A 23032-nucleotide genomic window follows, 5' to 3' on the forward strand; every position below is an offset into this window, starting at 1 on the left:
GCGCCGGCACAGCCCGGCCTAGCGTCTTCGGCCTAAACGGCCAGCCGATGGGAGCGACGTGATCTTCCGCTCCCGCGGCAAGCACAGCCCGGCCTCGTGACCTCAGCCTCAACGGCCAGCGACGCAACGACGCGCATCACGTGATGCCCTAAGCGCGGGAAACGTGATGACGTCACAACACAAACGCGATGACGTCATCATGCTCCCCACAGGACTGCGAACTCAGTCCTCGTGGAGTCCCCGCTGGGACAAGACCTACACCACGGTGCTCCTACAGTCAGCCATCTTACCTGCTATCTTACCTGCTGTAATTAGCCTGTTCCTGTAAATAAACAACTTATTTATAGTTCATCGAAGTCAAACTCTCTTATTTAGTGGCGATCTACACGAACCGCTACACAGTAATCTTACTTTTTTTCAAATAATTCAATAACAATGTTTTCTAAGAAGGATTGGTGTAATCCTTTTGGGAGTCAAAGCAACATTTATTAAAAGTAATTTACTGTGAAACAAATTGTGTACTTACCCCGGAACCAACAAATGAATCATAACCAACTCGGCCCAACATGCATACTGACTCCACACTGGGAAGCCAAGCACGTAGGTGATGCCTCCAGGGTTGTAATAGCTGTTCACAACTTTCAAGGCAAATAAAACACCTAAAATGGAGAAAAAAAATCCATAAGAGCCCCAATACTTCCTTCCAAGTCCACGCACAATGTGGTTATTCTATGGATACCACAAGTACATTTTAAACAGTTAAATTCCCAGATCCTATGCCATACACGATTTCCAGGAAGACCAGCCAGGCCAGTGTTGCTCTGCCTCCATCTTGCCACAAGTACATGAGAGCAGCCCAAAAATGACTCATTTTCTGATTCCACCCCCCTCCCGATTGACGGCCTCCACTTAGTGCCTCTGGTCAGCCAAGTTCAAATGGAGAAACTTGTGTGTGATTATTTTGTAAGCACAAGCTCACAAACCTGCACCACTCTGGTAGGTCAATTTAATGGAAACAATGTGTAAAACAAAGTAATTTTCTTGCAAGAATTTTAATCCAGCATCCCTCTCCCTCCCTTTACAAATCCCACATTAAGATAGAATGGCAACTTATTAAACTGCCTTTCCCTGTGGGAGGTGGACAGCCTCCATCAGATACCACCCCCAATAGCATAATGAAAGGCTGGGGACGCTTGTAAAGAGGTTCAAGACTCTAATCCATCTCTTGCCATTTTAGTGCAGTGCTTTGGATCACCAACAGTTGTGCCACCATTTATGTAAAACTTCTAGCACTCAGTCCCTCGTATGGAACATTGAACCTTCTCCTGTCAGAACTGGGTTTGAATCTAGAGCAGCCAAGAGGACAAAAGTTTTTGTTCTGTGTTGGCTGAAAAAGAGTCCTATCTGAAATGACTGTGGCAAGTATCAACCAAGTCCCTCGTGGATGCAGAACCACAGCAGAAAACTGTAAATAATAAGATAAATTGGCAAACTTATTTAGAGGGGCTGTATAGGTAGCTGGTATGGGAAGCTGAAAAATTCACAGGAATAGAAGCAGGCCATTCAGCCCCTCAAGCCTATTCAATTAGATCATGTCTGATCTGTATCTCAAACCCATTTACCCGCCTTTCACCCATATCCATTAATCCTCTTACCTAACAACAACAACAAAAAAATCGATCTGTCTTGAAAGCTTCAATTGACCCAGCATCCACAGCCTTTTGGGGGGGAAAAAAAGTGTTCCAGATTTCTATGACCCTTTGTGTAAAGAAGTGCTTCCTGATTTCATCCCTGAATTGTCAAGTTCTAATTTTAAGATTATGCCCTCTTGTTCTGGATTCCCCCACCAGAGAAAAGAGATTCTCTTTATCTACCCTATCAATACTTTTATCATTTAGATCACCCCCCAATGTTCTATACTCAAGGGAATACAAGTCAAATTTATGCAACCTGTCCTCATAATTTAAGGCCAGTATCATTGTGGTGAATCTGCACTTCACCCCCTTTAAGGCCAATATCTCCATCCTGAGGTGCGATGCCCATAATTAAAGACAGCACTCCAGATGGGGCCTTACCAAGGCTCTATACAACTGAAGCATAACTTCCTCCCCTTTTGTATTCCAGCCCTCTTGAGATTAAGGCCAACATTCCATTAGCCTTTTTGATTTCTATTTATATCTGTCCACTAACGTTTAGTGATTTGTGTACATGGACACCTAAATCCCATTGCTCTTCAACAGCTCCTAGTCTCTCGCCATTTAGAAAATATTCCGATGTCATTCTTGGATCCAAAGTGGATGACCTCACACTTCCCCACACACCATCTGACATACTCATTTAATACAGATCCCTGGGGAATGCCACTTATCACATCCCGCCAATCAGAGTACATGCCCTTTATCCCTACCTCCCAACTCATGTTGTAAGGTTGCCTCCAATTCTTTGTGCTTTCTTTTTTTACTAATAATCTCTTGTGCAGTACCTTATCAAATGCCTTCTGGAAGTCCATATAGATAACATCCATAGACACTCCCTTATTTATCATGTTATTAACCCCCTCAAAAAAAATTCAACTAAATTAGGCAAACATGACTTACCCTTCACAAATCCATGCTGACTCTCTGATCAGCTCAAATTTGTCATGTGCTCAGTCACTCTGTCCCTAATGACAGATTCTAGTAACTTCCCCAGAACTGATGTTCTGACAGATCTGTAGTTACCCAGTTTCCTGCTCCCAACATTCTTAAAATAATGGAGAGACATTAGCAATTTTCCAATCCAATGTCATAATCCTTAAATCAAGGGAGCTTTAGAAGATTATTACCAACACATTGCAATTTCTTCACCTACTTCTTTTATTACCCTGGGGTGGAAACCATCAGATCCTGGTGATTTGTCTTTCTTAAGTCTCATTATTTTCTCCATTACTTTTTTTTTTAAACTTAAAATAAATCCAGTAAATTCCTCCAATTTATGTATTTTTAGTTTCCCTGGTACCACTGGTATTTTGTCCTCATCCTCTTCCTCTAGATGGATGCAAAGGACTCATTTAACAAATCTGGCATTCTCTTGTTGATTAGTGTCTGTCTTTAATGGGCCCACATTTCCCTTACCCATTCTCTTAATATATTTATTAAAACTTTTACTCTTACCCTTGATATCCACTGCAAGTTTTATTTCCCCGCATTCCTTTTTGCAGCTCTTAACACTTTTGTTGTATCCCTTTGTTGCTTTTTACAGCTCTCTGCTGGATTTCCACTTTTCTTTGCATTTGTGCAAGCCTCTTCTTTTAGCTTTACACTGTATCTTACCTCATTTATTGACCTTGGCTGCCTAGCTGCACAAGTGAAGTTTTTGGCTTTTAGGGGTATGTATTGGTCTTGTGTTGTACCAAATACTTTTGAATACCTCCCACATTTTGTCTGTAGGTTTACCCATTAACAATTTGGCTCAGTTTATGTCTCATTCTTTTGAAGTCAGCCAGAAGTTTAAAACCTTGGTTTGTGACTCTCCCTTCTCCCTCTCAAACTTAATGTCAAATTCGATCATGTTATGGTTACTGTTCACAAGATATTCCCTTATCTTCAAGATTGTTAATTAGTTCTAGCTTGTTACTCAACACCAAATCTAGTAAATTCAAATCAGATGTAGCAGATAGTAGTTGAGGTTGTGAGTTCAGGCATACCGTTCAGACAGGGTAGGAAGAGTTTTACTTTGCATAAAAAGTTGAGCGGCTGAAGTTTGCTGCACTGACAGTTCATCTTGATGAATGCAAAATTCACTAAAAGTGAACTTCCTTACCTGAGAAACCAACTGCACATTGCACTTTATATGAATGGTCATTCATCAGTTCCGTTAGAAGCATCTCGAGCAACAAGTAGACAACTCCAGTCATTACAGAGAACACAGACAACAGGTAGGCAAACCACCTGCTGCCAAGCCTTTGCTCCAATTGGATCCCTTTGTATAGCACAGACACCATGTTGAAATATAGGTGCCAGTCATCGGCATGGTGAAATGGCGAATAAAAAAGACGTCTCCAATCTTGTCTGTTCCAGATTTCATGCACACTGATGCAAACATCCAATAATGGCTTAATTGGTGATAAGAATAAAAAGATATTCAGTGCCATTGTTATCAGAGTAACAGGTGGAATATTATCAAATCCCACTTGGAATAGCTGGCATAGTAACAGAAAAAGTCCCAGGTTCACTCCACGCCGTCTGGAATGCATGACTCCCACCCTCAGTGGATAAGCAATATGAGCAGTGGTAACAATTCTTTGGATTAGTTAATATTGTATTCAGCAATGACGTTAGCTGCAGAACGGTCACGTCTACCTGGAATAACAATAGTACACACGTGAGTTACACAGCACACATTTATTATTAGAATTTTTGCTTTTGATGAAAAGGTTAAATGGACACAAGCAATTTAGGTTCAACAACACATTGGCAAAAAGCAAATCCTGCCCTGCTCAATAAGCTCAATCCTGCCATTTGGTACCATCATCTCCCCATCTCAACTTTACTAGTGTGTACACTACTCCAAAATATCCATCCATACTGCTGGCTAACAAAGTCTATTTTTATTGGGCAACACTAAAGTAAAATTGTTATCTATACAAATATTCACTTAGTTGCAATGGGAATGTCATGGTTTTAAATCTGAAAAATAAATTGCACTTAGGTATTATATAGTAAAGGAGCAACTGCCAATTAGGCTTGTTCAAAAGACTATGGAGGAGTGGTAAGAGGTTTTTATAACAGCAAATTGTAGTCATGAATCAATAAGCTTACTACCCAAGTACAGTGGAGCCAATCAGATGTACAGGCAAGGCAGGGGTTATAACACTTTGTGTAATTAAATTATTTACGTTGTGACAACTGCTTGATAATTTTTTTTTTAAACCATGTATCAACTACTGGTCAAGACAAGGATTGTCCTCCTCTTGATCAAATATCAGGTAAAGGATTACCTTAACCCTACAGCCAGTTGAAAGGAATACCCTACCATAACAGTTCCACCACTCTCCAGGTAAGTACTGCCCACTTTTATTTTAAGCCAAAAAAAAGGGCTCCTTTAGCCATTTTGCAGCAGCAAATGGTCTTCGCACTACACGGAAAGGCACCAAAGGTTAAGATCCAGTGGGTTTCCAGATATTTTTTCAACATCTAATGCAGAGAAATAAGAGCATTCAAGGGACCTATTTATATTAAAAACTAAAAATGAGATTGGTCACCACTAAGCTCATCCAAGATACTATTTTTTACTAGTTCATGAAAGACAAATCAATGAAGTACAACCTTTTTGCGACCCAGATATTACTATATAAGCCATCTTATTAAGTAGGGAGGTTAAATAGCTAAGTTAAATAAACCGAGAGACATTTGTGTGCGACAGGAGGGAGGCAGGAGATTACATCACATCTGAAGCAAATAGCCATAAGTAATGAGTGCAGCATATTCCATATGAAAAATGAACAAAAATTCTAAACAGAATTGAGAGTATATCAATTCTTTCGCTCTTGGCATATTTACTGTGGATTTCTGCTGTAATCAGTCAGCAATGACAAAGCATGGTTGTTTGACTCCTTGTGCTTCATGCATTTACTTTTAATTTTGGATCTTGAAACAAATTCAAGGCACTCTGGACATTATTATTATAGATATTCGAAAAGATGAAACTAGGAGGAAAAAAAAAAATCACAGACTAAGAAAACTACAGCTCTGAAGATTGAGGAGGAATGGCATTTGCCTTTGATGCAAAGTCATTTTTGTTTAAAAACTGTTTCAAGCACTTAATGGACATCAAAAATGCTTGAGGAAATGCTGCAACCACTGCAGATGTGGAGCATTCTGTGCTTCTACCCACTCTGTCATCATGAACCTTTATACAAAAGACAGAAGCACAAGGGAAGTCTCCTCCTTCCTCGTTCTTTCAAAAGGTCGAAATAACACTCTAAAAGTGAGCCATAAAGTCTGGTGCACAAGTCTTAAAACAAGTTATATCAAAATAATGTTGATACATATAGGCTTTCTCACCTCAGCTAGAAGATTAAAAGTCTATAGACATACATCAAAAGTTCCAGGGTTTTGTAGAAGTCGAGTGTGTGTAAATATATATATCATTGCTTGCTAGAAGTGCAGCTGTGAGTGTAACATATGTAATGAACAACTAAGAAAATCTTCCATTAATTCAGCCACTAGACGTCTAGTCAATCACAAAGGGGTATTTTGGATATGAAACAAATAAATGAAGAAGTTGCAATTAATTGTAACAGAAGAGGCAAATTTTCACAGCTGGCTCTTCAACCCGTTACTCAGTGTGGACATCAAAACAGTTGTGATGCCGGGCAATCATCATAGACATAGAGCTAAGTTCAACTACAGCTGCAGAGCCTGCAGTTGACCAAGGGCCTGACATTACATTGTGAGAAACTAGCCAATGATCGCTTAACCAATGGATTTGTCTGAAATTTTCCCCTCTGCTATTTTAGCGGGTGCATCAGCTGATTTGAAATAAATGGGTTAGCATCTGTGTAAATAGCAGAAAATGGAATTTCAGACCTCCTTAAGCACTGTACACTAGTATCCCATGATGTAAGTTCAAGACCCCAAGTGTTTTAAACGTATTCTATTTATGAAAAATTCATCCTAAAAAGTCACAGTTTCTTCCCCCTATTACTGTCAAGTTGTCTTTTTCTGAATTATTGATTACTCTCTGAGCTGTTTGTTTATATTCGAGGCTGTAAATCACTACCAGGTATTGACTATTCCATTCTGAAGTTAATGTCTTTGAGATTTGTTACACTGAAGTATTGCAAAAATATAATCCAGCTTCCATGCTGCCTTATGTTCAGATATTCACAAATAAGACAGATTAGAATTGCTCCAAATGATTCAAACAAAGCTCTGGGATAATGCAACATTCCTTTAAGGCACAAAAACCCCACAGGAAAAGTGATCCAACCGTGGCTAACAAGAGAAGTTAAAGATAGTATTAGATCAAAGGAAGAGGCTTATAATGTTGCCAAAAAGAGTAGCAAGCCAGAGGATTGGGAGGATTTTAGAATTCAGCAAAAGAGGACCAAGAAATTGAAAGAGGGAAAATAGAATGAGAGTAAATTAATGAGAGACATAAAAACAGACTGTAAAAGCTTCTATAGGTATGTAAAAAGGAAAAGATTAGCAAAAGTAAGTGTGGGTCCCTTACAGGCTGAGACAGGAGAAATTATAATGGAGAATAAGGAAATGACAAAGAAATTAAACAATTAAACAAATACTGTGTGTCTGTCTTCACGGAAGAAGGTGCAAAAAACTTCCCGGAAATAGTGGAGAACCAAGGCTCTAGCGAGAATGAAGAACTGAAAGAATTTATTAGTAAAAAAATCGTACTGGAGAAATTAATGGGACTGAAAGCCATTAAATCCCCTGGACCTGATGGCCTACATCCTAGGTTTTTGAATGATGTAGCTATAGAGATAGTGGATGCATTGGTTGTCATTTTCCAAAATTCCATAGATTCTAGAACGGTTCCCGTGGATTGGAAGGTAGCAAATGTAACCCCACTATTTAAGAAAGGAGGGAGAGAGAAAATGGGGAACTACAGACCAGTTAGCCTGACATCAGTAGTAGGGAAAATGCTAGAATCTATTATTAAGGACGTGGTAACAGGGCACTTAGAAAATAATAATAGGATTGGGCAGTCAACACGGATTTATAAAAGGGAAATCGTGTTTGACAAATCTGTTCAGTTTTTTGAGGTTGTAACTAGCAGAATAGATAAGGGGGAACCAGTGGATGTGGTGTATTTGGATTTTCAAAAGGCATTCGATAAGGTGCCACGTAAAAGGTTGTTAAACAAAATTATGGCTCATGCGATTGGGGGTAATATACTAACATGGATTGAAGATTGGTTAATGGACAGAAAACAGAGTAGGAATAAACAGGTCATTTTCGGGTTGGCAGTCTGTAACTAGTGGGATACCGCAAGAATCAGTGCTTGGGCCTCAGCTATTCACAATTTATATCAATGATGTGGATGAAAGGACCAAATGTAATATATCCAGGTTTGGTGATACAAAGCTGGGTGGGAATGTACGTTGTGAGGAGGAAACAAAGAGGCTTCAAGGGGATATAGACAGGCTAAGTGAGTGGGCAAGAACATGGCAAATGGAATATAATGTGGAGAAATGTGAAGTTATCCACTTTGGTAGGAAAAATAGAAAAGCAGAGTATTTTTTAAATGGAGAGAGATTGGGAAATGTTGGTGTTCAGAGGGACCTGGTGTCCTTGTACACGAATCACTGAAAGTTAACATGCAGGTACAGCAAGCAATTAGGAAAACAAATGGTACATTGGCCTTTATTACAAGAGGATTTGAGTATAAGAGTAAAGATGTCTTACTGCAATTATATAGGGCCCTGGTGAAACCACACCTGGAGTATTGTGTACAGTTTTGGTCTCCTTACCCAAGGAAGGATATACTTGCCATGAAGGGAGTGCAACGAAGGTTCACCAGACTGGTTCCTGGGATTGGGGGGGGGGGGGGGGAATTGTCCAAGAGGAGAGATTGAGTAGACTGGGCCTATATTCTCTAGAGTTTAGAAGACTGAGAGGTGATCTCATTGAAACATATAAAATTCTTAAAGGGCTTGACAGGGTAGATGCAGGGAGGGTGTTTCCCCTGGCTGGGGAGTCTAGAACCAGGGGTCACAGTCACAGAATAAGGGGTCAGCCATTTAGGACTGAGATGAGGAGAAATGTCTTCACTCAGAGGGTGGTGAATCTTTGGAATTCTCTACCCCAGAGGGCTGTGGAGGCTCAGTCATTGAGTATATTCAAGACAGAGATCGATATATTTTTGAATATTAAGGGAATCCAGGGATATGCGGATAGTGCAGGAAAGTGGAGATGAGGTAGAAGATCAGCCATGATCTTACTGAATGGCGGAGCAGAGTCGAGGGACCAAATGGCCTACTCCTGCTCCTATTTCTTATGTTCTAATAACTTCTTCAGGATATCAGGATTCCAGTCATGGACTGATAGAAGTTCTTTTGTTAAAAAACCATTAGGAAAGGACATGATTATGACAAGAATACATTTGGATACTGTTACAGCAAAGGATAAACAGATGTTTTAAAATGAGGAATGTTAAATCACTATTTGAACAAAGCTCACTTTTCAGAAAAAAAAGACAGGCAACCTGCTTGCAGTTCATGGAATGCAATTCCTCCTCAAAATGGATGTTTTGGGAAGCTGTCTAAAGTTATCCCTGTTTTGGTCAGCGTGCCTTGATTAAATAACAACTGACCAAAGACACTAGGCGAATTGTTCATTTTCTGCAAGAGACTTCCCAAGTCAGGCTGCCACCCCCAAATGTACAAATATTAAGAATACCCTTCAGGCAAACTAGCTGCGTTGACTGAGCCTGCCACGTGCCTGCATATTTGCTCACTTACTCAAAAATAAATTGAAGTTGGAAAAGGGAGTACCATGAATAATCGTCTGTATTTATTTTGAGTGCTGTGCATAAGTGATTTGTTTTAGCATTTAAACAATTTCAGAAATGTACTTTCTGTACATTCACCCCAGTCTTGGATATCTGAAATAGCTGCCCAGTGTGAAATCTGCCCAGTTTTGTCTATTATTGCCTACAGGATATTGTACATTTCCCAATATTTATTGTCACCCTTCCCCAGGTCAGTTTTCGGTAGGCTGTTTGAAAATTTTGCTTCCAGATGCTGTGTGAGAATTAATTTAGGCAAGTATTTTTTTTTTTTTTTTTTTTTTTTTTTTTTTTAAACCAATTGGGGTATAGTTATTGGAGTGCAGCGAAGATTCACCAGACTGATACCTGGGATGGCAGGAATGATATATGAGGAGAGATTGGGTCGATTGGCTTTATGCTTGCTGGAGTTTGGAAGAATGAGAGGGGATCTCATTGAAACTTATAAAATTCTAACAGGACTAGACAGACTAGATGCAGGAAGGATGTTCCCGATGGCGGGGGAGTCCAGAACCAGGGGTCACAGTCTAAAGATAAGGGGTAAGCCATTTAGGACAGAGATGAGGAGGAATTTCTTCACCCAGAGACTGGTGAACCTGTGGAATTCTCTACCACAGAAGGCAGTAGAGGCCAATTCATTAAATATATTCAAGAAGGAGTTAGATATATTTAAGGCTAAAGGGATCAAGGGATATGGGGAGAAGGCAGGGACAGGGTACTGAGTTTGGATGATCAGCCATGATCTCATTGAATGGCGGAGCAGGCTCGAGAGGCCGAATGGCCTACTCCTGCTCCTATCTTCTATGTTTCTATGTTATAATGTTTTAAAATAGAATTGCTTCAAAATATTGGTCCTGAAATTCTTGGGGCTCCGCTCCAACACCGGAAGTGTGGCGGGGAAGAACTTCTGGTCACCAGCCTGCTGCACAATGAACTCGCTCTAAATCAAGGGGGCCTGATGTCCATGACACAGAGTTACTGGAGCATCCACTTCCGAGAGGCAGACATTTTGGATGAAGAGATATGCAGTTTATGCGACAGTATTTTGAATGCTCTGTGCTTGATTACTGTTGGGAAACTAGCATTTGAGGCAGTGGTCGGGCTCACATCCACCAGGCTCTGGAACTGGCATGCAAATAATGTCTGCATGATACTGGTATGCTTAGCATTGGTGTTTCTGATGGATGACATCATCCCACCACACTTTTTTGGTAGCAACCACATGGACAGACAGAAGAAGTGCCTGCCCCCACTTCCGGTGGAATGTGACGATGTAGAAAGGAGGGGTGGAAACTTGGTGAACAAGGCCCAGCCCTAATTTCTGGCCTGCCTGCACTGCATCCTCTTTCTCCCACCCCAGAAATTTCCAGCCCTTTTTAAAAAATTTTATGATGTCCATCCTGAAAAATAAATGTACAGATAATTAACATATAGAATTTGAAGTAGATTTTCCCTACAGCATTTTAAATTCAAAGCTGGGGTATCAGGCACAGCCACCAATGGTGGGGCGAAGGAAGCAGGGGACACATAAGAGGCCAGAGTTGGAGGAACGCAAAGTTATGCAAGAGTTGTAGGGCTGAAGGAGGTTACAGAGATAGGATGGGGTCTTTACTCCACACCACAAACTCCATTCCTTGACCACCGTTTCTAGCCCTGGCAACTGTCTGAAGCGGAGGCAGACTGTTCGCAACCTTGGTGTTGTGTTTGACCCCGAGATGAGCTTCCAGCCATATATCCGCTCTATCACCCAGACTGCTTACTTCCATCTCTAACATTGCCCGACTCCAACCCTGCCTCTGCTGAATCCCTCATCCATGCCTTTGTTACCTCTAGACTTGACTATTCCAACACACTCCTGGCTGGCCTCCCATCATCCACCCTCCATAAACTTGTGTTCATCCAAAACTCTGCTGCCTGTATCTTAACTCGCACCAAGTCCTGTTCGCCCATCACCCGTGCTTGCTGTCCCACAGTGGCTCCCGGTCCAATAATGCCTCAATTTTAAAAATCTCATCCTCGTTTTCAAATCTCCTCCAGCCCTACAAGCCTATGAGATCTCTGCGTCCTCCAATTCCGGCCTCTTGCGCATCCTCAATTTTAATCGCTCCACCATTGGCGGCCGTGCCTTCAGCTGCCTTGGCCCTAGGCTCTGGAATTCCCTCCCTAAACATCTCCGCCTCGCTACCTCTCTCTCCTCCTTTAATATGCTTCTTAAAACCTACCTGTTTGACCAAGCTTTTGGTCATCTGTCCTGATATCTCCTTCTATGGCTCAATTTAAAAAATGTTTTTATTGATAACGCTCGTTAAGCGCTTTGGCGCGTTTTGCAACGTTAAAAGCACTATATAAATGCAAGTTGTTGTTGTTGTTGAATTCCCCAGGGCTTCCTCAAGGAGCTGCAGTGTTCCGACATGAAGTGAAATCAAGGACAGACAGAAATAAAACAAGAGGGAACATTCCCGAGCCTTCCGTTTCATTTTCCTGAAGGTTTGCCAGAAAGGTGCCCAGATGCTCCCAAAGCTGTCGCTGGCCCTTGTGGCTGGTGCCCCTGAGAATGGCTGCAGGCCTCTGAATGGATTGGAGATTTCTTCTCATCCAGGACTGGATGTCAGACAAGCAGAGGGGGCAAGAGAGGTGGTGATGAGGTAGAGCTGCGTGTCGTCAGTGTACATGTGAACCCGGACGTCGTGCTTTCTGATGATGTCGCTGTAGATGAGATATAGGAGAGGGCCAAGCATAGATCCTTGGGGTACCCCAGAGTTAACCATGTGGGTGTGGCAAGAGAAGCCATTGCAGGAGATTCCCTGGCTATGAATAGATAGGTAAAAGTGGAACCAGGCGAGGCAGTTCCACTCAGCTTAACAATGGAGGGAAGTCATTGGAGGAGAATGGTTTGGTCAACTATATCAAAGGTTGCATACAGGTCAAGGAGGATGAGAAGGGACAGTGCACCATGGTCACATGCATATAGGATTTTTTTTTTTTTTTTTTTAAGAATTTGACTGGGGCTGTTTCAGTGCTGTGGCAGTAGTGCAAACCTGATTGGAGAGGTTTCAAATACAGGAAACTTTGGTTTATCCAGGAGGTTGTATGTCCGGAAACCTCGATCTACCGGCAGAAATCAGGAGCCGTTCTGTTAGGTTTTTTTTCTTCTCGTGGCTTTGTTTTCAACAGTCGGGCTCTGGAAAGTCTCTCTGAAGCTGTTGCTAAGCTACAGAGACACTTCCAAGGTACAGGCCGACTGTTTACAAGCTGTTGCTAAGCAACAGTGTTTGTTGTCAGATACGGAGATGAAAACCTCCGTATGCTTCAACATTAACTTTGTATGTCCAGCAGTTTTGATAGATCGGCAACAGCTCGGTCCCGTCGGTGCCGGATATAACAAAGTTTCCTGTATGGAGTTACGAGAAGGACAGTCACGGAATTGGGAGGCGACAACACGATCAAGTACTGGAGAGGAAAGGGAGGTGGGAGATGGGGTGATCGTTTGCAAGGACAGAGGGGTCAAGGGTGGTTTTTGAGGGGGGGCAGAAGAGAAAGAGGAAGGCAGATTTGAAAGGGAGGGGAAACCGTTTACAATATCAGCGAGCATGGGGGGGGGGGGGAAGTTGAGTGGTCAGCAGTTTAGTGGGAATAGGGTCAAGAGACCAGGAGGGGAGTCTCATGCACAAGATGATCTCAGAGAGGGCACGAGTGAAGATAGGAGAGAAATTAGAGAAAGATGCAAGTTCCAGGCTAGGACAGGGGGAACCTTGTGGGAAGTTTGGCTTGGCGGGCCAGGAGAAGGGAGGGTTGCAGTGGAGACAGCTGAACGGATGGACTCAATCTTAGTGACAAAGAAGTCCATAAGCTCCTTACACTTATTGAAGGTGAGAAGGGATAGGAGGAGAGAGGTAGTGGAAAAAAGCCAGGGATTATCTGGGCCCAATAGTGCTTTATGTGGTTCAGCCAGATCTTGGTGATGAATGGCTAAACCAGTTGTGCGTCATACATGTTCAAATCTGTGTCCCTTGGAGCGAAGATGGGGCGTACCAAGAGAACGACCAGGGTGGGAGAGAGTTTTACTGGGAACAAGGGTATCAAAAGTGGAGGTGAAGGTGTGATTGAGCAAATCAGTAGTTGCAGAAGTATTGTGGCGAATGGAGGGCTAAAGGCTAGGCAGTTGGGAGCTGAAAGTGCTGTTGTAAGTGACTTAGGGGAAGAGTTGCAACAATGGGTCAAGCCTTTTATGATGGAAGTAGCGAAACTTGCAATATGACAGGAACAGCTGAGATTTGTTTAGAGTGTATTATGTGGAAATTAACACTATATAGATTTAGATAGCTGAATTTCTTCTCAAGGCAGCTAATGTTAAAATAACTGCAACACGTGCTTAGAAAGAGGAGTGAAATAATACAATTCATGATGTTACAAAAATTATAAATACCACCACATATATTTGGTAACAAAAAGAACCAATTAAAACTTGAAAACTAAAATTTAATAAGTTCCACCACATCAAGTACAGCTTCCATGCCAGCATAACAGGTACACATCAGGGTGTTTTCTTAAATTCCAAAACAGAGACTGCCTAAAGAAAACTCCAAAGAATCTTTATCAGTGTTCTCGGTCATAAATAAGAATGATGTTCAGAAGGTGAAAGTCTAAACTACTAAAGCAGCAGATTCCCAGGAAGGGGTTTAGGGCAGCACCCATGAATGAGACAAGAGGCAGAGCTGTCACACAACATAAAATATTACATTCAGATGTTATGTAGAGACTCAAGATCAAATGTCCCACAAGAGCAACTGGTCATGGGAATTACTGTACACAAGTGGTATACAACAGACCAGCCTCATAAATCACTCAAGCACTGTGAAAGAAGAACATAACCTATCTCAGTGCAAAGGCAGAAAGACCAAAAGCTTTATTTGTTGAAACATTATAGAAAAGTAAAGTAAAGAGTACTTTCTAACAGTGTCAAATGGGCGAGAAGAATCCACTCAATTTATTTTGGTCAGCCAGGTTTCTGAAATGCATAGAAACCCATTACCAAGCTTAAAACAGTCTCCAAACCAAACTACTGAAAAATTCACACAGGTATAGTTTCTATTTGATCAATATGGAGTACATTCTCGCCTCAGTGACAACACCAGCAGCGCCCCCACCCCTCCATACCCAAATCCAGGGAGCTTAGTTGTAGGTTGGAACATGTCAAGGCTAGGTAAATTCCCCCACCACCAAAAGTGTGCACAGGGATACGAAGGTCATTGATTCATGTCCCACTGCAGAGGCTTCAGCCCATAATCTAGGCTAACAAATGTACAGAGTATCAGCAGCAATTGCTCACTCCTTTGCAACTGAAGTCACACTAGGCTCCCTCCACCACCAGCACACTGTGTAACATCTACAAGATGCACTGCAGCAACTCGCCACGGCTTCTTCGACAGTACCTCCCAAACCCTCGACCTCTAACCACCTAGAAGGACAAGGGCAGCAGGCGCATGGGAACACCACCACCTCCAAGTTCCCCTCCAAGTCATACACCATCCTAGCTTGGACATATATTGCAGTTCCTTCATTGTTGCTGGGTTAAAATCCTGGAATCAAGGGATATGGGGGTAGGGCGGGAAAGTGGAATCGAGGTAGAAGATCAGCCATGATCTTATTGAATGGCAGAGCAGGCTCAAGGGGATGTATGGCCTCCTCCTGCTCCTATTTCTTATGTTCTAACTCTCTATCTACATGGACTGCAGCTGTTTAAGGTGGCGGTTCACCACCACCTTCTCAAGGACAACTAGGGGTGGGCAATAAACGCTGACCTTGCCAGCTATGCCCACATTCTGTGAATTAATATATATTTTTTTTTAAAGGCTGTGAGCCCTGAATATATGTGGATGTGTTTTCATGCCTGACCTCCAGGTAAAACCTTCCAGCAGCTGTTGCTCAAGTCTCGCTAATCCTGGGGCATGGACCCCCACAGAAGAGACAGGGCACTGGAGCACCAATTCAAATAATCTCCATAATTTGCCAATAATTCTGGTCAGAGAGGGAAAAGAATTTCTGGGAAACAGAAAACTACTGCTCCTGGTCTCAAAAGACACTGACACAGATGCTTTAATTGCAAGAAAAGGACAATTATTTGTCCCCTATAATGGTCTGGCTTATGATTCAATAAAGTAAAATCCCTCTTCAAAAATCGGCAGCGCCTCTACGTAACCTCCTCCAGCCCTACAACCCTCCGAGATCTCTGCCCTCCTCCAATTCTGGCCCCTTGCGCAGCCCCGATTTTAAATCGCTCCAATGGTAGCCGTGCCTTCAGCTGCCGAGGCCCTAAGCTCTGGAATTCCTCCTGTAAACCTCTCTAGCTCTCTCGCCTCCTTTAAGACGCTCCTTAAAACCGCTCTCTTTGACCAAGCTTTTAGTCATGGTGTGGAGATGCCGGAGTTGGACTGGGGTGGACAAATATAAGAAGTCATACAACACCAGGTTATAGTCCAACAGCTTTATTTGAAATCACAAGCTTTTGGAGCGCTGCTCCTTCTTCAGGTGAAGTGGAGAAATGCATAAAGACACAGCTTATATAGTCAGAGAATAATGTCAGATGTTTACAGGTAATCTTTCCAACTGCCATTTATCACACCTCGGCAGAGAGATAATCACAGCAATCAAAGGTGTGAATGGTGTCCAAACAGGTCAGTCAGGAAAACATTACATCAAAGAACAATGAGGTGGGGTCACAAGGGGTCAAATATTGCAGATGCTGGGGTCTGTATGAAAAACAAAAAACATTTTTTTTGCTGGAAATCACAGCAGGTCCGGCCGCATCTGTGTAGAGAGAACAAGCCAATGTCGACTCGCGTCTGGATGACCCTGCGTCAGGTGGGGTTACATGTAGCGTGACATGAACCCAAGAGCTCGGTTGAGGCCGTCCTCATGGGTGCGGAACTTGGCTATCAGTTTCTGCTCGACGATTTTGCGTTGTCGTGTGTCTCAAAGGCCGCCTTGGAGAATGCTTACCCGAAGATCGGAGGCTGAATGTCCTTGACTGTTGAAGTGTTCCCCGACTGGGAGGGAACACTCCTGCCTGGTGATTGTTGTGCGGTGTCCGTTCATCCGTTGTCGCAGTGTCTGCATGGTCTCGCCGATGTACCATGCTCCGGGGCATCCTTTCCTGCAACGTATGAGGTAGACAATGTTGGCCGAGTCACATGAGTATGTACCATGTACCTGGTGGGTGGTGTCCTCACGTGTGATGATGGTATCTGTGTTGATGATCTGGCGTGTCTTGCAGAGGTTGCTGTGGCAGGGTTGTGTGGTGTCGTGGTCGCTGTTCTCCTGAAAGCTGGGTAATTTGCTGCCAGCGATGGTCTGTTTGAGTTCCGCACCCATGAGGACGGCCTCAACCGAGCTCTTGGGTTCATGTCACGCTACATGTAACCCCACCTGACGCAGGGTCATCCAGACGCGAGTCGACATTGGCTTGTTCTCTCTACACAGATGCGGCCGGACCTGCTGTGATTTCCAGCAAAAAAAATGTTTTTTGTCTTTTTTTGTTTTTCATACAGACCCCAGCATCTGCAATATTTGACCGCTTGTGACCCCACCTCATTGTTCTTTGATGTAATGTTTTCCTGACTGACCTGTTTGGACACCGTTCACACCTTTGATTATCTCTCTGTCGAGGTGTGATAAATGGCAGTTGGAAAGATTACCTGTAAACATCTGACATGATTCTCTGACTATATAAGCTGTGTCTTTATGCATTTCTCCACTTCACCTGAAGAAGGAGCAGCACTCCGAAAGCTTGTGATTTCAAATAAAGCTGTTGGACTATAACCTGGTGTTGTGTGACTTCTTACATTTAAGCTTTTAGTCACCTGTCCTAGTATCTCTATGTGGCTCGGTGTCAAAATGTTGTTTTCGCTCCTGTGAAGTGCCTTGGGAATGTTTTACTACTTTAAAGGCGCTATATAAATACAAGTTGTTGTTGTTACCAGGACACTGCCTGTTTTTTCTTCAGAATTAATTACCCCTAGTGAAAGTATGGCTTTGATCATTTTTTTTTTTTTTTAAGGTCATGATTAAAGAGAAACGCAGGCATTGGGAGGAATTCCATTCAGCTGTTTTCAAATTAAAATCAAATCAAATTTTATTGTCATTGTTAGTGCACAAGTGCAGTACAACGAAATGTAGGCTTGCGGCTCCCGAGAGTGTACATTTAGATTAAGACATTTAAACATTCAACATACATTTGGCTTGTAATACATTAACATAAACATAACCATAATAAAGTGCATTGGCAGATGTGCAGGCTTTAGAGTTTATTTGTGGAGTTCAGTAGGATGACAGCCCTGGGAAAGAAGCTGTTTCTAAATCTGGTCGTACGGGTGCGAATGCATCTGCAGCGTCTCCCAGATGGCAGGAGGGCGAACAGACTGTGGCTGGGGTGGGTAGGGTCTTTGATGATGGACCGTGACCTCCGTAAACAGCGTTTCTGGTATATGTGCTCTATGGTCAGTAGCCGGGTGCCGGTAATGCGTTGGGCAGTTTTGACTACCCGCTGCAGGGCTTTCCGGTCATAGTAGCTACAGCTGCCATACCATACTGTGATACAGTTTGTCAGGATGCTCTCTATTGTGCAGCGGTAAAAGTTAGAGAGGATCGGGGTGACAGGTTACATCCCTTCAGCCTCCTTAGGAAATATAGGCGCTGCTAGGCCTTCTTCACCAGAGAGGAGGTATTGAGGGATCAGGAGAGGTCTTCCGTGATGTGGACTCCGAGGAACTTAAAGCTGTCCACCCTTTCCACCACAGCCCCATTGATGTGGATGGGGGTGTGACTTCCGTCTTTAGACTTCCTGAAGTCCACAATGATTTCTTTGGTTTTCTTGATGTTAAGGGCCAGGTTGTTATCGACGCACCACTTCACGAGATGCTGGACCTCCATTCCTCCCAAATTGTAATTCTCACTTTTAATATTTAAATCTTTTGATTGTCATTCCTGTTTTATTCATTGCTGCTACTTAATCTTGAGCCTATTTTTTTTTTTTTTTTTTAAATAGCAGATGAAAACTTCAGCATCAACAAAAAATGGTTTGTGCATCGACTGAACCCTGGTTTTTCTTTGAAATGATTTTAGCTGTGGGCATTCCAATTTTTTATGCTCATCTTTGGGTCCCTTGGGTTAACAGTGCAAACAGATAATTTGCTCAGATCTCCCCCAATGCCACTTGAAGGCAGCAGGATTGCTGCGTTAATGACGAGCAACAGCAGTCTCTGGACACTGATGTAGATGGATTTTAGAGGCGCAGAAAACCAATGAGAGAGAGTGGGGACTGTTGCAGGTGAACCACTCACACATCTCTGGCACAGTTTTAGTGCCAGCTGTGGCCCAGTGGGTAGCACTCTCACCTCGGAGTCAGAAGGTTGTGGGTTCAAGTTCCACTCCAAATCTAGGCTGACACACCAGTGCAGTGCTGAAGGAGTGCTGCACTGTCGGAGGTGCCATCTTTCGGATGAGACATTAAACCGAGGCCCTGTCTGCTCTCTCAAGTGAATGTAAAAGATCCCATGGCACTAATTCGTTCTCCCCGGTGTCCTGCCCAATATTTATCTTTCAATCACCATCACCAAAAACAGATTATCAGCTCATTATCACATTGCTGTTTGTGGGAGCCTGCGGTGCACAAACTGGCTGCCGTGTTTCCTATATCACAACAGTGACTACACTTCAAAAAGTACTTAATTGACTATAAAGCGCTTTGGGACGTTCCGAGATTTCCCCCCATTCGTTCACGGGATGTGGGCGGATACAAGGCCATCATTGATTGCCCATCCCCAATTGGCCTTAGAAGGTGGTGGTGAGCTGCCACCTTGAACCACTGTAGTTGTGAAATAAACTATATAAAAAACTATAATAAAAGCCTTTCTTTTTAACAAGACTTGCAGTTATATAGCACCTTTCATGATTTAAGCACAGCAAGCTCCCACAAACAGCAATGTGATAATGACCAGCGTCGGCGGGAATTTCAGCGGCAGCAGCGAGGCTATAAAAGGCTCCAAGAGACCAGGTAGGCCTCACAGTGTCGGCGGGAATTTCAGCGGCGGCAGCGGGGCTATAAAAGGCTCCAAGAGACCAGGTAGGCGTACTAATCTCCAATCTCAAAGAGAGGGAGAGAAGTAAAAAGTAATCGAAGTGTGACGTCACCAGAAAGCAGGTAAGTGATTGGTTGGTGAGTATTTCTCTCTTTTTAAACTTTAACTCTGTGGTTTATAGTTTCTAAGCTCTCTGTGGTGTAGCGGGGACTGTTTGTAAACCAGGACCCTTAAATATATCATTTAACTGTAGTGAAATTGGTGGGATTGATTTGATTTAATTTAATTGCAATTAACTAAAGGGTAAGTCATGGCAGGACAGCCCAGCCCTGTGGTATGCTCCTCCTGCGATATGTGGGAACTCAGGGACACTTCCTGTGTCCCTGACAACTATGTGTGCAGGAAGTGTGTCCAGCTGCAGCTACTGGCAGACTGCACTGCGGTGCTGGAGCTGCGATTGGATTCATACTGGACCATTCGCAATGCTGAGGACGTCGTGAATAGCACGTTCGATCAGTTGGTCACACCGCAGGCAAAGGTTGGACGGGCAGAAAGAGAATGGGTGACCAACAGACAGAGTACGAGGCACAGGCAGGTAGTGCAGGGGTCCCCTCTGGACATCATCCTCTCAAACAGATACACCACTTTGAGTACTGTTGGGGGGGATGGCTTATCAGAGGAAGGCAGCAGCAGCCAACTTCCTGGCACCAGGGGTGGTTCTGCTGCACAGGACGGGAGGAAAAAGAGGGGTAGAGCTTTAGTAATAGGAGATTCTATTGTAAGGGGAATAGATAGGCGTTTCTGCAGCCGCAAACGAGACTCCAGGATGGCGTGTTGCCTCCCTGGTGCAAGGGTCAAGGATGTCTCAGAGCGGCTGCAGAACATTTTGGAAGGGGAGGGTGAACAGCCAGTTGTCGTGGTGCATATAGGTACCAACAACATAGGTAAAAAATGGGATGAGGTCCTAAAAGCTGAATATAGGGAGTTAGGAGGTAAATTAAAAAATAGGACCTCAAAAAGGTAGTGATCTCAGGATTGCTACCAGTGCCACGTGCTAGTCAGAGTAGAAATAGAAGGATATTTCAGATGAATACGTGGCTAGAGGAATGGTGTGAGGGGGAGGGATTCAAAATCCTGGGACACTGGAACCGGTTCTGGGGGAGGTGGGACCAGTTCAAAACAGACGGTTTGCACCTGGGCAGGACCGGGACCAATGTCGTAGGGGGAGTGTTTGCTAGTGCTCTGGGGGAGGGTTTAAACTAAAATGGCAGGGGGTTGGGAAACTGAGCAGAGGGACAGAGGAAAGGGAAACAAGGATAAAAGAAAAAGATAGGAAGGAGAAAAACAAAAGTGGCAGTCAGAGAAATCAACAGTTTAAATCAAACATAGCCACAGTAAATAATAATTCTAATAGGTCTAAGAGCGTTAAAAAAACAAACCTGAAGGCTGTGTGTCTTAATGCGAGGAGCATTCCTAATAAGGTGGATGAATTAGCTGCGCAAATAGAAGTAAACGATGATGATTTGATTGGGATTACAGAAACATGGCTCCAGGGTGGCCAACTCAACATCCAGGGGTATTCAATATTCAGGAAAGATAGGCAAAAAGGAAAGGGAGGTGGGGTAGCATTGCTTGTTAAAGAAGGGATTAACACAATTGTAAGGAAGGATATTAGCTCTGATGATGTGGAATCTGTATGGGTAGAACTGAGAAATACCAAGGGGCAGAAAACGTTAGTGGGAGTGGTATATAGACCTCCAAACAGTAATGCGGAGGTTGGGGATGGCATTAAAAGGGAAATTAGAGAAGCGTGCAATAAGGGCACAGCAGTCATCATGGGTGACTTTAATCTACATATAAATTGGGCTAACCAAACTAGTAACAATATTGTGGAGGAGGAATTCCTGGAGTGTTTATGGGATGGTTTCCTGGACCAATATATCGAGGAACCAACCAGAGATCAGGCCATCTTAGACTGGGTATTATGTAACGAGAAAGGATTAATTAACAATCTTGTTGTACGAGGCCCCTTGGGTCGGAGCGATCATAATATGATAGAATTCTTCATTAACATGGAGAATGAAGTTGTTGACTCAGAGACTAGGGTCCTGAATTTAAATAAAGGAAACTACGATGGTCTGAGGCGCACGTTGGGTAGGATTGATTGGGGAATGTCACTCAAAGGGTTGACGGTGGATAGGCAATGGCAAACATTCAAAGACTGCATGGATGAACTACAGAATTTGTTCATCCCAGTTTGGCATAAAAATATAACAAAAAAGGTGACTCAACCGTGGCTAACAAGGGAAATTAGGGATAGCATAAGATCCAAGGAGAGGACATATAAATTGGCCAGAAAAAGCAGTAACCCTGAGGATTGGGAGCAGTTTAGGATTCAACAAAGGAGGACAAAGGGATTAATTAAGGGGAAAATAGAATATGAGTGTAAGCTTGCAGGGAACATAAAAACTGACTGTAAAAGCTTTTATAGATGTGAAGAGAAAAAGATTGGTGAAGTCAAGCGTAGGTCCCTTGCAGTCAGTATCAGGGGAATTTATAATGGGGAACAAAGAAATGGCAGACCAATTAAATATATATTTTGGTTCACAAATAACCTCCCAGAGATGTCAGGGAACATAGGGTCTGATTAAAGGGAGGAACTGAAAGAAATCAGTATTTGTAGGGAAATGGTGTTAAGGAAATTGATGGGATTGAAGGCCGATAAATCCCCAGGGCCTGATAATCTACATCCTAGGGTACTTAAGGAAGTGGCCCTAGAAATAGTAGATGCATTGCTGATCATCTTCCAACATTCGATGGAATCTGGAACAGTACCCATGGATTGGAGGGTAGCTAATGTTACCCCACTATTCAAAAAAGGTGGTAGAGAGAAAACGGGGAATTACAGACCGGTAAGCCTGACATCGGTAGTGCGGAAAATGCTAGAGTCCATTACAACAGATGTAATAGCAGAGCACTTGGAAAACAGTGACAGAATCGGACAAAGTCAACATGGATTTACAAAGGGTAAATCGTGCTGGACTGACCTACTGGAATTTTTTGAGGATGTAACTGGTAAAATAGATAAAGGGAGAACCAGTGGATGTGGTGTATTTGGACTTTCAGAAGGCTTTCGATAAGGTCCTGCATAAGAGATTAGCATGTAAAGTTAAGGCACATGGGATTGGGGTCAAGGTACTGACTTGGATAGAGAACTGGTTGGCAGACAGAAAGCAAAGAGTTGGAATAAACGGGTCTTTTTCTCCCCCCCCCGGAGTGGCAGGCAGTGACTAGTGGGATACCGCAGGGATAAGTCCTTGGACCCCAGCTATTCACAATATATATTAATGATCTAGACAAGGGAACTAGATGTAATATCTCCAAATTTGCAGACGACACAAAGCTGGGTGGGTGTGTGTGCTGTGAGGAGGATGCTGAGAAACTCC

At 43.1% G+C, this 23032-nt stretch overlaps 1 protein-coding gene across 4 annotated transcripts in view; it reads right to left on the reverse strand.

Moving 5' to 3' along the window:
- Nucleotides 1-23032, reverse strand: part of rhbdd1 (rhomboid domain containing 1) — a 72183-nt gene that overhangs the window by 47492 nt on the left and 1659 nt on the right. For all 4 annotated transcript variants that reach the window (XR_015078639.1, XM_085989963.1, XM_085989961.1 and 1 more), the window contains exons 2-3: nucleotides 3802-4340; nucleotides 527-659 (exon numbers count right to left, since the gene is read on the reverse strand). Coding sequence is in view for 3 of the 4 variants with exons in the window: in XM_085989963.1 (XP_085846089.1) it covers nucleotides 527-659; nucleotides 3802-4234 (566 nt within the window). In the remaining variant the exon portion in view is untranslated. The remainder of the gene's footprint in view (nucleotides 1-526; nucleotides 660-3801; nucleotides 4341-23032) is intronic.

Source organism: Somniosus microcephalus, chromosome 6 (genome assembly GCF_052327205.1).
Source record: "Somniosus microcephalus isolate GS21.2 chromosome 6, FLI_Smic_1.0, whole genome shotgun sequence".
Classification (NCBI taxonomy): domain Eukaryota; kingdom Metazoa; phylum Chordata; class Chondrichthyes; order Squaliformes; family Somniosidae; genus Somniosus; species Somniosus microcephalus.